The sequence below is a fragment of the Culex pipiens genome, chromosome 1 (assembly GCF_016801865.2).
Source record: "Culex pipiens pallens isolate TS chromosome 1, TS_CPP_V2, whole genome shotgun sequence".
Lineage (NCBI taxonomy): Eukaryota > Metazoa > Arthropoda > Insecta > Diptera > Culicidae > Culex > Culex pipiens.
In genome coordinates, this window is record NC_068937.1 from 94,103,647 (window position 1) to 94,118,189 (window position 14,543).

General features: G+C 46.1%; 1 protein-coding gene across 1 annotated transcript; it reads left to right on the forward strand.

Moving 5' to 3' along the window:
• Positions 1–1,427: 1,427 nt before the first annotated feature.
• LOC120426738 (GTP-binding protein SAR1) lies at positions 1,428–14,184 on the forward strand. Its single transcript, XM_039591515.2, has 6 exons — positions 1,428–1,604; positions 12,323–12,456; positions 12,529–12,648; positions 12,706–12,771; positions 12,840–13,075; positions 13,259–14,184. The coding sequence occupies exons 2-6, from the start codon at positions 12,414–12,416 to the stop codon at positions 13,373–13,375; spliced, it is 582 nt and encodes a 193-aa protein (XP_039447449.1). The 5' UTR covers positions 1,428–1,604; positions 12,323–12,413; the 3' UTR covers positions 13,376–14,184.
• The last annotated feature ends 359 nt before the right edge of the window (positions 14,185–14,543 follow it).

Here is a 14,543-nt window from a genome sequence, read left to right on the forward strand (position 1 = left end):
ATCCGTTGACGAAACCGCAAGGTTTAAGAGGGCCACATTATAAGATGTTAACGTCAATTCCATTCCGGCATATTTGAAACACAAACAATCGTCAATAAAGAGCTTTTCAATAACAGACTAAACTAAAGTTGGGCAAAAAAGAGTGATCCGCGCAAAGAGCCGGTTCACTAAAAGGAGCGAACGAACCATGGCTCACAAAAAAAGTACCGCGGTTATTTTTTATGCTCCGTTCATTAGATTTCCAACAAATTGAATTATTAAATTTGTTTTTGAAAAATGATAATGTAATTTCAAATATTTCAATGATTATAAAATAATGCCAAATTGGTCAAAATTGTCCCACAGTGTACTTTTTCAAAATTTCAAGCAATGATGCCAGATAATCAGATTTGTCTGTGATTCACAGACATTTCAAGCAAAACATTGTAATAGGGCCGAAAACGGAGTGTAAACAAAGAGTCTACCCTGTCAGTTGATGTTTACCTCTTTTATCAAACCCTACGCAATGTACCACCCCCGGAACGAGTTCAAATGCGTAACCGGAAAAGAAGGTGTGAATGCCTGGCACGAACACTCAAAGCGTGTTCTAGCGTGTTGCTCGTACTGACTCAGAGCAAGGGTGAGATGTATAAGTCATCTTCAACTATGCTAAAAGAAGCCATGTACGAAAAACTAAACCAGTCAATTTAACTCAAGACTGGTTTCATTACATTGACTGTAAAAATGCAGGGCTTCTCGGTCTCCTTATTTCATTAATTCCATCTTATATGGTACGATATTTTAGTTTTTTTGTTTTCTAAAAAAACTGTTCAACTTGCCTATCAGATTTATGCCTGAACTAACGCAACCCACACAACTCAAGCTTCTTAACTGACATAAGCTTTCCCTAACCGAAGCCTCTCACGACATTGCCTACTTTCAGGAGCATTCCCACGTTTCAATTTTCTTTGGAAGCACCCCTCGCACGCTTTGTTTACCTCCTCGACCGCCGGGATGGCGCCACTTTCTACGCGAGTTCCACGTCAAACTGTCAGTCGCTCTCCGCTCATCCGACCAGCGTTGCCAGATTGTTTAATTTTGCTGAGTGTTTGGCAATTTGATAATTTCGTTGGTTTTGTATGAAATTCGACAGATTGGTCAATATTTGGTTTTCAAATAATTTAAAATCTCGATTAAATTTTCAAAAGGTCCTATCTGCATAGGAAACCCATGAGGGATAGGTTGTTTTGAAAATTTAATCTAGAAATGTTGAATTTGTTTCAAATATTGCGGTTTTGATGATTGGCAGTGCGATCAGACTGAACTAGCAATTTCATAAAAAGTGACATTTCCCACAACCCAAAATGTCTAGCAACTCTTCCCATGACGACGACAGTCAACCAAAGAGGAAGGGTAAACGAGAGAGAGAGAAGCAGCAGCAGCAACGAAGAAGAAGAGCGCGCTCTCCATCATCATCAGCAGCCAGCGCCAGCCAGCCAGCGAGAATTTCGTTCGGGGTGAAGACGTTTTTTGCCAGCGAAATTCGTAGTTTAATTAGTGGTTCCAGCGCGGAAAACGCTCCCTCACCACCGGAACCAGCTGCCGCGGCCATCAGGCGACGCCAGGTGAGTCCCGGACGGGGCCCGATCGCGACGGATTTGGTGTAAAATTTGCCTCAAAAGTGTAGTGGTCGTCGTCAGAGTATTTCGCCACCCCACCACCCCCTCTACCTGTGGGGAGGTTGCGTTGACACCTCACACCTGTCGGGGCCAGCAGCGCGGCCAGGTATTTCGTAAAGCAGACCGATTGCCCAAAATCTGCAGAAGCTTCGCATAGCAGCAACTCCACACCAAGCAGGCCATGGGGATGAGCCAACTTCTTTGTTGGACCAGTCAGACTTGATTCTTCAAGGATCTTATTTGCGCTTCATGGCCTGCCCCGTGTGTCTTCTTTGTGTGTGCCTCGATGAGAGCTTATCAAACAACAAAAAATAGCAGTAACCTCAGAGTAATTGCACTGCGTAATGCTTACGCGATCGGGTTCTGGTCAAGCCGTGACGGGGCAGGTTTTGGGCACAGCCTACTAGAAAAGGCGCCATCGCCCCAAGGAGCACCTTGTCGTCAAACATGCTAATGAGAACATTATGAAATTATGATCTAGTCGGCGACGACGCGTCAAACCTATAGTAGCAGTCTAGCTGACTGCGTCAAAGTAGGACACTGCCTCTGGAAAATGGGGTAAAGGTCGCGACGTAGCGTACGGAGCCATCGTGAGTTGTAAATATTTGATAGTGGAAGACACGGGAAAGAAACTTCCTGCTTGTCGTGTGCGGCAAAGTATTGGTTGGGAAAGTAATTAAGTACAATGCCGACTAAGTGGACAGTTTTTGGATGTTTCCTTGTGTGACAAAGGCTAAGTTGACGATTAACCTATGAAGCGTGTTTTTACTGGACATCTTTTAGAAATCGAAGTTTCTCGAACAAACTTAATTTAATCTGGAGAACCTCTTAAAGCCACTGCTTGGTTCATGTCTCCACAATGCTTTCCAAATCTGCTGGTTTGCGTCCCTGCTAAAGTGTCTTTGCGATCAAATCTTTTCAAATTTCAGAAAGTTTGCAAGCAAAATGAGCACTTCCCTATCACCGACGAAAAGGTCAAGTATCTAGAATGCATAAATCTGTCCAACGAAAAAGCACTTCCCTAACATGGATGTGAACTTCAAGTACCTAGAATGCATAACACTTTGAAGGAAATCTTGCAAACTTAAAAATTTCAAAGTAAAAAGTGTGTTGTCTCGAGTACATCAAAGAAAGTCAAATAATAAGATCAGCATTAGTTAGGAAATTTCGCCCAACTAGGTAGTTCGAATGAAGCATGGAAAGATAGAGATTGGTTTATAAACCGCTGAAAGATTGCTCTGGTGTTGATAGCGTCACAAAACGGGTCAAGAAGGATTCATTTGACGCTGTTGAAGATTGTCAACAGGTCCCTGAAAAGCGGAGAATTTACACAACCTTGGAAGCGGACTTTGGTGATACCGATACCTAAAGTACCGAAATCGAAGCATCCGGAAGATCACAAGCCAATCAACATTTTGCCACTTTATGAGAAGGTTCTGGTTTCCGAAAACACCACTCTTGTGACTCAGCCAACTCAGCACTCAACTTGTTAATACTGTTGAAATGGAAACATTGAACAAGACAAATTTGTTCTGTCGGCGTTCGTAGACCTGAAGAGATCTTCCGAAACCATTGACCAAAAGTGTACGCGGTTCAGCTCTCAAATGGTTCAGCAGCTACTTGAACAGCAAGACGCAGGTGACTCCCCAAGTAACCATCCAGCACTAATAGAAATCATAAATGTGCTGTTTGTCAGCATTCTACACCTAATCAGCCATAAAACAGCTAGGATGAAAACAAATCAGCTCTAAAACAACTGCTGTAGCAACAACTTCAACCAGTTCGGCCAAAACAAACCAGCGGAGAAAACGGCTGTCAGTCGATGGCTAAGATTCATCGTAGGTAGTTTATGCTTCTGGTGTTTTTATTCTTTGAGAAGAATATTAATGACTGGTTGAACAACTTACTTGGTTATTGAAGAGTGTGATAGAAACACGTCTGTAGGGTTTGGAGTTTATTCAGGTAATGACATTAATTAACTGTGGACTTGCAGTCCTTCTTCTTCGTTAGCACCGGCCTACTCGGTTATCTCCAACACTCCTCCTCGAGTTGCTGGTGCTAATCCGCACGCTCCTGCCAGCCTGGACATCCTGACTCCCGGTAGTGGCTTCGTCAAGATGTCTGCTACCATCTCCTCTGTTGGGCAGTACACGTACTTCACCTCGTCCTTCTCCTTCACGTCCCGGATGAAGTGGTACTTCGTCGCGATGTGCTTGGTGCGGTTGCTGAACTTCTCCTTCTCCAACATCTTGAGGCAGCTCTGGTTGTCCTCGTTGACCGTCACAGCGCCGTCCTCGTCCAGATCCTCCAGCAATCGCTTCAGCCACAAAGCTTCTTGTGTCGCTTCAGCCAACGCGATGAATTCTGCTTCCGCCGTTGACAGCGCGACGCACGTCTGCTTGCGACAGCTCCAGCTGATCGTCCCACCGTTGAACAGGAATATCTGTCCGCTGTTCGACTTCCTGTCCGCGGTGCTCTCCGCCCAGTCTGCATCCGAGTATCCGATCAGTCCAGCTCGTTCATCGGTCTTGCTCACCTGCAGACGATAGTGGCTGGTCCCCTTCAGGTACCGGATGATCCGCTTGAGCTCGGTCCAGTCCGTTTGAGTCGGTGCAGCTGTCTTCCTGCTCAGTATCGAAATCGCTGCGGAAATGTCGGGTCTCGTGTTCACCGACAGGTACAGCAGCTGTCCGACCACCTTCTGGTACTCGACGTTGTCCGGCAATGGCTCTCCTTCCGCTTCTTGCTTCAGATACCCAGGGTCCAGGGGCATCTTGGAGACCTTCGCATCGGCCAGACCGTTGCTCACGACGACCTGGTTGATGTACTTCGCTTGGTTGATGAAGAAGTCACCTCGGTCATCGCGCTCGACCTCAATTCCGAGATAGTAGTGGATGTCGCCCAGTTGACTGATCTCGAAATTCTTCTCCAGTGCAGCTACCAGCTTTTGATGGAGTCCACTCGCATCGCTGGCCACGATCAAATCGTCGACGTAAACCAGTACGTAGCAGCACTTGTTCGCCTTCACCTTCTTGTACAGGCAGGGGTCCGCCTTGCATCTGGTGAATCCTTGTTTGGTGAGTACGGTGTGCAGCTTGTTGTTCCACGACCTGGCTGCTTGCTTGAGGCCGTAAAGACTTTTCTTGAGTCTGCACACTTTCCGCTCGTTGCCGTCCGCAACAAACGCTGGTGGTTGGCGCATGTAGATCTCCTCCTGAAGATCGCCGTTGAGAAACGCGGTCTTGACGTCATACTGCTTCACCACCATGTTCCGCTTCGCAGCTACGGCCAGGAGAGTCCGGAAAGTCGTCTGTCGCACCACGGGCGCAAATACTTCGTCGTAGTCGTACCCGTACTTCTGCGTGAAGCCCTGTGCGACCAATCGGGCCTTGTGACGAACCACTGCGCCTTCCGAGTCACGCTTCGTTTTGAAGATCCATTTGCAGCCGACGATCTTCCGGTTCGGGGGTGAGTCCACCAGGTCCCACGTGCCGTTCTTTATCAGTGAGTCGTACTCCTCCTGCATCGCAGCCGTCCACTGCGCAGATTGCCCACCACCGAGCGCCTCGCCCACGGTACATGGATCGTCAGTACAGCTGCTCGTTTTGTTCAGCCGCTTCCTTGGACGTCCAGCTGCTATCAGGCCTTGTCGATCGTCTGCCGGCGCAGGACCAGAGCCGGGGTTGTCTGAAACATTGGATCGGGGTACACCTTTGTTGCCCAAATCAAAATCTTTCAACTTGCCTGGTAACGCGCGCTCCCGACCACTTCGCCTCAACACCTGTGACACGGGTGGATTTGAAGATGTGCGTGGAGGGAGCGCCGGAGAAAGCGTCACGTCTGCTGGATCTTCTTCGACTGTCTCGTAGCTCGATTCTCCAGACGTTTCGTCATCCGAGGTGTCCTCGAACTGATCCTCTTGATCCGACGGAATGTCCGGCTCACGACTTGGCCCGGGTTGGCACAGCTCCGGCTGCTGCCCGGTTAAAGTCGTCCTAGTACCGTCCGTACCAGGTTGTGCCGGCGATTCCAGCAAATCCAGCTTCACGTACACGGCACCTTGCTCGGTGGCCGCAACTTCCTCGTGACTCGTTTCTCCTTCGCTGATGAACCTCACGTCCCGGCTGACCGTGACCGACCGGGTCGTCTTGTTGAAGATTCGGTAACCTTTGGTGTCCTCCTCGTAACCGACTAGAACGCATTCCTCCGCCTTGGCATCCAACTTACGTCGCTTCTGTTTCGGTACATGAGCCATGACCGATGTTCCAAAGATGCGCAGGTGAGACAAATCCGGCTTCTTGCCAGACCAGACCTCCTCCGGAGTCTTCGTGTGTCCCTTCGTCGGTGATCGGTTCAGCAGGTACACCGCTGTGGATGCTGCCTCTGCCCAGAACTGCTTCGGTAGGTTCGCTTCAAAGAGCATGCACCTGGAGCGCTCGACGATGGATCTGTTGACTCGCTCGGCCATCCCGTTTTGCTCGGGCGTATAGTCAACCGTCGTTTGGTGCCGAATCCCATTCGTCTTCAGATAATCCTGGAACATGCGGTTAATGTACTCCTTACCGTTGTCCGTTCGGATTGTCTTCAGTTTGCGTCCAGTTTGCCTCTCGACCAGACAGTGGTATTCCCGGAACACGGCCAGGACTTCTTCTGCTGACTTGGTCTTCAGGAGGTAGAAGTGGATGCGCCGCGACTTGTCATCAATGAAGGTGATTTAATATCGCTTGCCTCCCATCGACGTCTCCTCCATGGGTCCGCAGATGTCGGAATGGACCAATTCCAACAGCTCTTCAGCTCGAGACCCTGCCTTCCCGAACGGTAGTCTCGTCTGCTTCCCGAGGGCACATACCTTGCAATCGCCGATGCCGTCGTCGCTGAACTTGATGCCGGTTACCAAACCATTCTTGAGCTGCTTCAGTCCGTGCACGTTCAGATGACCCATCCGTTTGTGCCACAGCTCCGCTTGTCCAGATTCTCGACACGCCATCGCTCGGGATTGCTTCTCAGCGTCGAATCGGAAGAGATTGTTCACCCTGGTTCCGGTTGCGAACACATCTCCATCCGGGTTCACTACTTGGCAGCCACGCTTGTAGAAGATCACCTTGTTTCCTTTCTCCACAATTTGACTTACGGAAAGCAGGTTCGTGGTTAACTCCGGAATCAGCTGCACGTTGCGGACATCGAGGGCTGGGCTACCAGGGCAACAGCTTGCTTTCAGCTTCGCGTCCCCTGTGGCTACCACCTTCATGGCACCGTTGTTGGCTGCCGTCACTGTTCCGCTACCGTCTTGCAGATTCTCCAGCAGACCTCTGTCCTTCGTCAGATGCGAGGTCGCACCAGAGTCGAAATACCAATCGTCTTCTTCAGCTGCGCCAATCGTAGACAGAACGGTGCTGAGGGCGCTCTGTCCTTTTCCTCCTAGTCGGTTCTTGCTCTGGCAGTCCTTGGCGATGTGCCCGAACTTGTGGCAAGACCGACACTTCGGTCCTTTCGACTGACCTGTTGCTTGTTTGGTGGGATACCGCTTGTCCTTCGTTGCTAGGGCTACCGTGACTGGCGGTTCCTCGACCTCTTGCAGCAGTCGAGTCTTGATCACGTCCCCGTTGATTGGCAATCCGGAATTGGAGATCGCCATCACCATCGGCTTGTACTCCGGCGGCAAACCGGCGAGAAGTAGAGCTCCAACCCACTCCTCGTCGACGTTGAATCCGATCCCTCGCAGCTGCATCGACGTCGTCACGATCCGGTTGACGTAGTCGGCCATCGAGCTGCAGTTCACAAGCTTCGTGTTGATGAGCTTGCACAGCAGGCCAATCTTCCGCTCCGGTCCGAGATCTCCGAACGTCTCTTCCAGCTTCATCCACGCCTCGCGCGCCGTTTTCGCCTCCTGGATGTGGACGAAATATTCCGGATCCACCAACATCGCGATCTTCGCTCGCGTTTTCCGGTCCAGCTTGGCGTTCACCTCTGGCAACGTTCCATCGGCGTTCGGGGTTGGCTGCACGACTTCCCACAGTTCTTCGTGTTCCAGGTACATCTGGACCGCGAACTTCCAGGTCGACCAGTTTTCGCGTCCAATCAGCCGTTGAATCGGTGGTAACCCGGCTAGACTTGAACTGGAGCCTGGGGGATTCGTCTGCACGCCGTCGCCGCTTCCGGAAACGTTCGGTAGAACCATCTTGACCAGCAAAACTTCTTGAAACTTCTTGAGAAATTTTTTAACTTCTAGAATATTCCAAACTTCCTACTCTGGGCCCATAACCACTTGGTTATTGAAGAGTGTGATAGAAACACGTCTGTAGGGTTTGGAGTTTATTCAGGTAATGACATTAATTAACTGTGGACTTGCAGTCCTTCTTCTTCGTTAGCACCGGCCTACTCGGTTATCTCCAACAAACTTCTTCGTTCAAAACATGTTTACCTGTACTAGGGGAAATATACCCTTTCTAATCAAACACCTATCTTCGTCATATGAAGAGTTTGATGCTCGATTAAAGCTCCAAAACTACTATTTAGGCTATAAACTTACCAGCATCTGCACCGCCTCAAGAAGGCACGCGAATTTATGCCATTTACTGGCCAAAAAGATCAATTTAAATGCACTTTTGATCATAATTTCTATTTTGCGAGACCATTTCTCATCAATATCTTTTCACTTGCGCCAACGATTTCAAAGCGTTAAGATATAAAATTGCTTCCAACTACCGGCAACATGTTCTTTTGCACATTAGTTAGTCACTCACTTGAAAAAAAAATCCCGAAACATGTAAACAATTAGCAAGCGCCATAAAAAAAAAAACAAACGCGCCAAGTCTTTTGACGTTTGACTTTTGACGACCCATTCCAATCGAAGGCTGAAGAAAACCGAGCGAGAAGCGAAGGCAAATAAAGAACAAAGGGTGGCCACCAACACCACCAGCAGCGCCTGTTGGAGTGAGCCAGGAAATATTCTCTATAAATGCTACTTTTCGTGAGTGTTCGCTTAAAATTTAATCGATTTTGGCAGCACTAAGCAGACCTAAAAGAACGCTGGAAGTAATAAAGAACTAAGCTGAAAATAGGAAAATGGGCGTGGCCCAATGCATTCGACTGATTAGAATGCATTTGGGAAATTTTTTTTAAATGCTTTTAAAAGGAACAGCATAACTTTTGATAAAAGTGAAAATAAACAAAAATGTTCACAAAAAGTTGCTCTACTCGTTGGTGTACTTGGTTTTAGTAAATTTCAAGGAACACTCCAGATTATCCAGCATCATTCAAACACGGCCGCTTATTAGGCTTAAAATGGGTATATTTCCCCTAAATGATCTTTTTTAAAGGCTAGATTTTTGCAGGTTGGCATTTCTCGGCCAAATGGCTTTGAAGTGTTTTTTTTCCTCTTACGATTCCCGGCGGTATTGGAGGAATCTGCCGTCTTCGATGCCCACCTCAGTAAATTCCCAATTTGAGTCCCGTAAACAAGCCCGCAAAGAACTAGCAATTGGGTACTAAAGCCCTATGTCAATTTTTATGTACAACGGTAAAAAAAACGGTTAAAAACCATTTCTGATCCTTGTTTTTTCATTTTAATGCAAAAAAAATATTGACATGACAACATTTTTTCCATGGATCAACTATGGTCTCCTTGGAACGAGCTGTCAAGTAGGACCTTTTCTGTCAAGAAGGACCATGAAGTATTTTTTTTTTTATTTCAAATAAAAATCCATTTTAAATCCTTTGCGGTCTTCAAAGGGTCATTGTACACAGAAAAAAAAAAGCTTTATCGTTATGAGCAATAATATCACACATTTAAACTTAATTTTAGGACCCAATTGTAGGTGTCAAACGAGCTATGCTAAACCATCTCCAAATTGGCCGTGCGGGATCAGGCTCGAAAACATCCACTCATCAGCGGCAACATCTAGCTCCTGGCATCAAATCTTCAAATCAAATCACAATTTCGAACAAAAAATCGGCTCCTCCCCAGCGGTTCAGCTTTATCGGTAATGCAGTTGTATACAAAACGAAAATAGATCGGATGAGGGGGAGATGAAAGAGAAGGAGAGAGCAACATTTTTGCTTCTCCCAATTTTTGTCGTTTTGTGCAGGGTTGGATCAACAACAGTAGATGCCAGCTGGAAATCAGAAATATAAAGTCCAAACCCGGTTGCTTATCAGCTGTAAAAGCGCATTTAGTGCAGATGTCAAAATAACTTAGCTGTAACCATAGAATAGAGATAGGTAGAATTGCCACTTGCCGATTCCCCCTTGTAAACGTCAAGCGACACTGCCGACAGCGCCACCACTGCTCGAAACGGGGTACTTCAGTCGGAATGCGCACTGTGCACTTTGATGGAACTGCCCTGTGCATTCTGGAGGGTGCGTTTTGTTTGACAGTGACAGATGGAAAAAAGGCTTGTTGACGTTCGTAGGTTTTCGGCAATCACGCAAGAGGAGGAGCCCGTCGACGTCAAGCTCAACTCGGGAACCATCGCCACCCACGCAGGAAGCCCCAGCGTAGAAGATTCGCGATAAATATCGAACTTAGGAATTAATCGCGTTTTCTTCAATCGGACGTTTACATTCTTCTCTCTTGCAGTACCCAGTACGAAGCGGTCGCAACCGTCCGACATAATCTCATCCTCAAAGAGCTCAAATGCCTCCGCACCACCTTCACCGTACCGACGGCATCGTCATCCCCGGGACAGCACGTTCAAATTATTTCCAAGTTTGATTTGTTGCGACAGTATCAAACGCTACGAGTTTTTCAAAGTGAAAAAAATATCCAAAATTAGGGAGCAACAAATGTGAAGTTTCCCTTGGAAGAAACTTTTTTCTATGAATCAATTCTTAAGTTACATATGAAACACAAAAGTTTGTAGGACCACTTCAAAAAATAAACTCTGAAATTGTTCAAACTTCGTGTAACGTTTAATTTGTTTGAAATAAGAAATTCTTGAACTATTCAAAAGATTTTTTTTGTGACCGCATATTTGAACAACATTCGTGGCGTGGCCAGGTTTCTTCCTCGGAATCTTCAAGCTGGAACACCACGACCACTTTTCTTCACTCCGAACGGCAAAATAGTCTTTTCCTCTTCCGATTTTTCACTTGGTTTGAAGGCGACAGCGAAATGTCAACATGACAAAACAGATGTCTTGGAGAAGTGAAAACCGGTGTCAACTTATTTGGCATAATCTTAAAATTTAGAAAAAAAAGATGCTGATGCGAAATAAAAATCATTTAATCTTATTTTAAAAAAATATCCTAGTCAAGGGATGCACTTATCTTGAATTTTCATAATTGTTTTGATTTGTTTTCCATGTTTTTTTAAATCATTTTACATTTTTAATGAATAATATATATGTGCCAACCAGTTCTCCACATTCTTGACAGTATTATGCGCAGGGTGTTGTAGTTCCCCGTTTCGCCGCTGGCATCAGTTAGGCAGCACAGTTTTGTCCCCCAGTCGGTAAATGAGTGGCAATTCTATCTTTCTCTATTCTATGCTGTAACCCACAGCTGGTAAAGTGCTTCTAGTGCTGCAATCTGACTTGTTTTAGTGCTGTTTGGTTACTTGGGTCGTTACAACGTTTCTTCGTCATCAGCCCCAGCAGTAGATCGTGGAGTTCCTTGGACCGCTTCTCTTTATTTTATATATCAACGACCTGAAGAAAGCACTGAGACGAGATCAAGTGAACCTTTTCGCTGATGATATAGTACAGTTTCCAAAGCGGAAATAGCTGAGATGGAAGAAACTTCAGCTGAATGTCAGCGAAACAAAATGCATGACAGTGACCACATGACAAAGCGACGGCGTAAGCAGCGCGGTTCGGATTGATGATTGATGCAACTCGCAAATTTGGAGTACTCTGCAGAATAAACCGTTACCTGACTAATCCCTAATTGTTCCTCACTTCGACTGCTGTGTCTCAATCCTGTTTTTTGCAACTCGTCAACAACTGAAAAGAATGCAGATCCTGCAGAGTAAAGTGATGCGTTTAACACCAAGGCGAAACATATAGGACGTTATCCATAAGCACGACACCAAAGAAGTTGACAATCTCAGATTGCAGATGTGCAAAGGATGCAGCATGTACAACCAGCTACTTGAAGTAGCAAAGAACACCAAGAACATCAACGAGTTCAAAAGCTTGTATAAGAATTTCGTGCGACAACGACCGATGGAGTAAAAGTGAACCACGACGGTACTGTAAGGAAGAGCATGTTATGACGGCGGGCTATCTTCATTATCGGTACACGTCGCATGGGATCACTTTGGGCCTCATATGGAGTAACGTGAATCAGGATGCATACTTTCAACCGTATGTAAACCTGAATTTTACGTCTGTGATAAGGAAGCGCATTTCAGCGTTTTAGGTACTTAACATTTACGTCGATGTTAGGGAAGCTAACGTTTTCAGAGAAATTATTATGTTAGGTACCGCCACTTTATTCATTATAACAATGAATTTTTAACCATACCTTTTGAATTATCGCGTCCTTGCCAATTAATCTTTCAACTTAATTGCTAACCTCTGTGTAAACATCACGTACTCTTGAAGCTCAGTAATGTCAACCATCGTTGAGCTATTTTTAACTCAAAACAAATGATGTAAAAATTATTCGAAACGCTGCTTTCCCTTATGCTCATCTTTTTTTCATACCTCTTTTCCTTCCCTCAGCTACACATCACTTCGCGCTCACTCGTCTTCGACTTGCCGTCTGTTAATTGTGCGCGGCGCGAATTACTCTAAATAATAAATCAGCTCGAAAATGTTCATCTGGGACTGGTTCACCGGCGTGCTCGGCTATCTGGGTAGGTTTAACACAACTCTACAACAGAAACTAAGTTTTTTGATTAACTCGACTCGTAATCCTAAAAACGCAGGTCTCTGGAAAAAGTCCGGCAAGCTGCTCTTCCTCGGTCTGGACAATGCCGGCAAGACGACGCTGCTGCACATGCTCAAGGACGACCGGCTGGCACAGCACGTCCCCACGTTACATCCCAGTAAGAACGCTGTCTCTTTTGAGCATTTCCGTGACTAAATGTTCTATTGTTTTCCAGCGTCCGAGGAGCTGTCGATCGGTAACATGAGATTCACCACATTCGATCTAGGTGGTCACACACAGGGTAAGTTGCGACATCTTCAAAACCCCCGCAAATTTCCATAATTAACTAACAATTCCGCCCATTTGCAGCCCGTCGTGTCTGGAAGGACTACTTCCCGGCGGTGGACGCGATCGTGTTCCTGATCGACGCGTGGGACCGCAGCCGGTTCACCGAGAGCAAGAACGAGCTGGACTCGCTGCTGACGGACGAGGCCCTCTCGAACTGCCCGGTGCTCATCCTGGGCAACAAGATCGACAAGCCGGGCGCGGCCAGCGAGGACGAGCTGCGGAACCACTTTGCGCTGTACCAGCTGACGACCGGCAAGGTGAGTTCGAGGTGAATTTACGCTACAAATGTGTTGGTTAGAGGGGTGCAATGCATGGTGATGTGCAGTATGTTTGCTTTGATACTAGATTTCAGCGTGAACTGCTCGAATCTTTGCACGGCAATTCATACTGAACTGCAGTATTGCTTGTGTTTCAAGTGAAATTTCTTCAACATTTTCCAGGGAAAGGTTGCCCGCAACGAGCTGCCCGGACGTCCGCTCGAGCTGTTCATGTGTTCCGTGCTAAAGCGACAGGGTTACGGCGAGGGTTTCCGCTGGCTCGCACAGTACATCGACTAATAATGGGGTCGCGTCACCAGCGAAGTAAGCTAAAGGAAGAAAAAAAACTAAAACAAACAATAGAATCAAGCAAAAAACCGGAAACAACGCGAGAGTAGGGCGACAACGATGATGATGAAGGGAAAAAGGGAAGCGACGCGCGCATGTAGCCACAGAATTTAAGGGCAAATGTGTTGCCAGAGTGGGGGCGTTTTAGGGCGTTAAACCAAGTGGGGTGGGGTTAAGAAGTATTTAGGGACGAGTGATATTTAATAAAAACTGAGAAAATAGTGAATCCAATTTGAGCAGCAGCTTTGTTCAGCTCTACAAATACACCGGACAGAATTCTGTAGTGACGTCACATCTTTGAATACTTAACAGGAACCAAATTGCGAGCTTCGGCAGAATTCGAGATCAACACTTGTACTATGCTATATTTGTAATATTATTTTTTTCGTTAGTTTCTGTTCGTCTCACCACTTGCTATGTACGTTTTCATGTTCTTTTCGTTTGGCTTAGAACAGTTTCGCGAAACCACTTCCAGAAAATAAAACAAAAAGTAATAGACAAATTTTAAAAAACCATTTCACACCGAACAGTAAGCTAAAAGACATGCGTTGTGCATTTTGGGGCAGAAGAAGCAAACAATACATGCAACCATCACCGATCAGATTTAACATGAGGATGAGGCAAGCGACCGGACGACCATGCGCGTCGGAAGGAAAAAAGTAAACAACCCGGAAATAGTGTATCTACCAATCAAACAGCAGAAGAAGGAAAAAAACAACAAACTCCAGAATTTTTAGATATAAAAAGAACTATAATCCGTACCGTTTGGAGTTTGAGGTGTTTGCATGTTTAATCCGAAACAGTCCCTAGAAACCGTGGTGCAAACTTCCAATGTCCATGCAGTATATGAGGTTCCCGAACACAGACGTAGACTTCAAGTACCTCAAGGTTGACTCTTAACTTATCTTCTAGCAGTTACAGCGATTTTAAATGTTTAAAGTTTCAGTGGTATAATGAATTGCATGAATTTACTACCGGATCCTTTACAGAAGATGTTCTTTTCATGGTTCAAGATACAAAAGTGTAGTTCCTGTTATGGTGTGATCATTAAAAGATTTTTTCCAGGTTCGATTCTAAATAAAAATGCAGAGTGCATCAAGCTGACAACATTTTTCTGGGT

Coding starts and splice junctions, on each gene's coding strand:
- LOC120426738 (XM_039591515.2), top strand. CDS start 12,414: ATGTTCATCTGGGACTGGTTCACCGGCGTGCTCGGCTATCTGG. Junction 12,649..12,705: donor CGTCCCCACGTTACATCCCA/GTAAGAACGCTG, acceptor ATTGTTTTCCAG/CGTCCGAGGAGCTGTCGATC. Junction 12,772..12,839: donor TCTAGGTGGTCACACACAGG/GTAAGTTGCGAC, acceptor GCCCATTTGCAG/CCCGTCGTGTCTGGAAGGAC.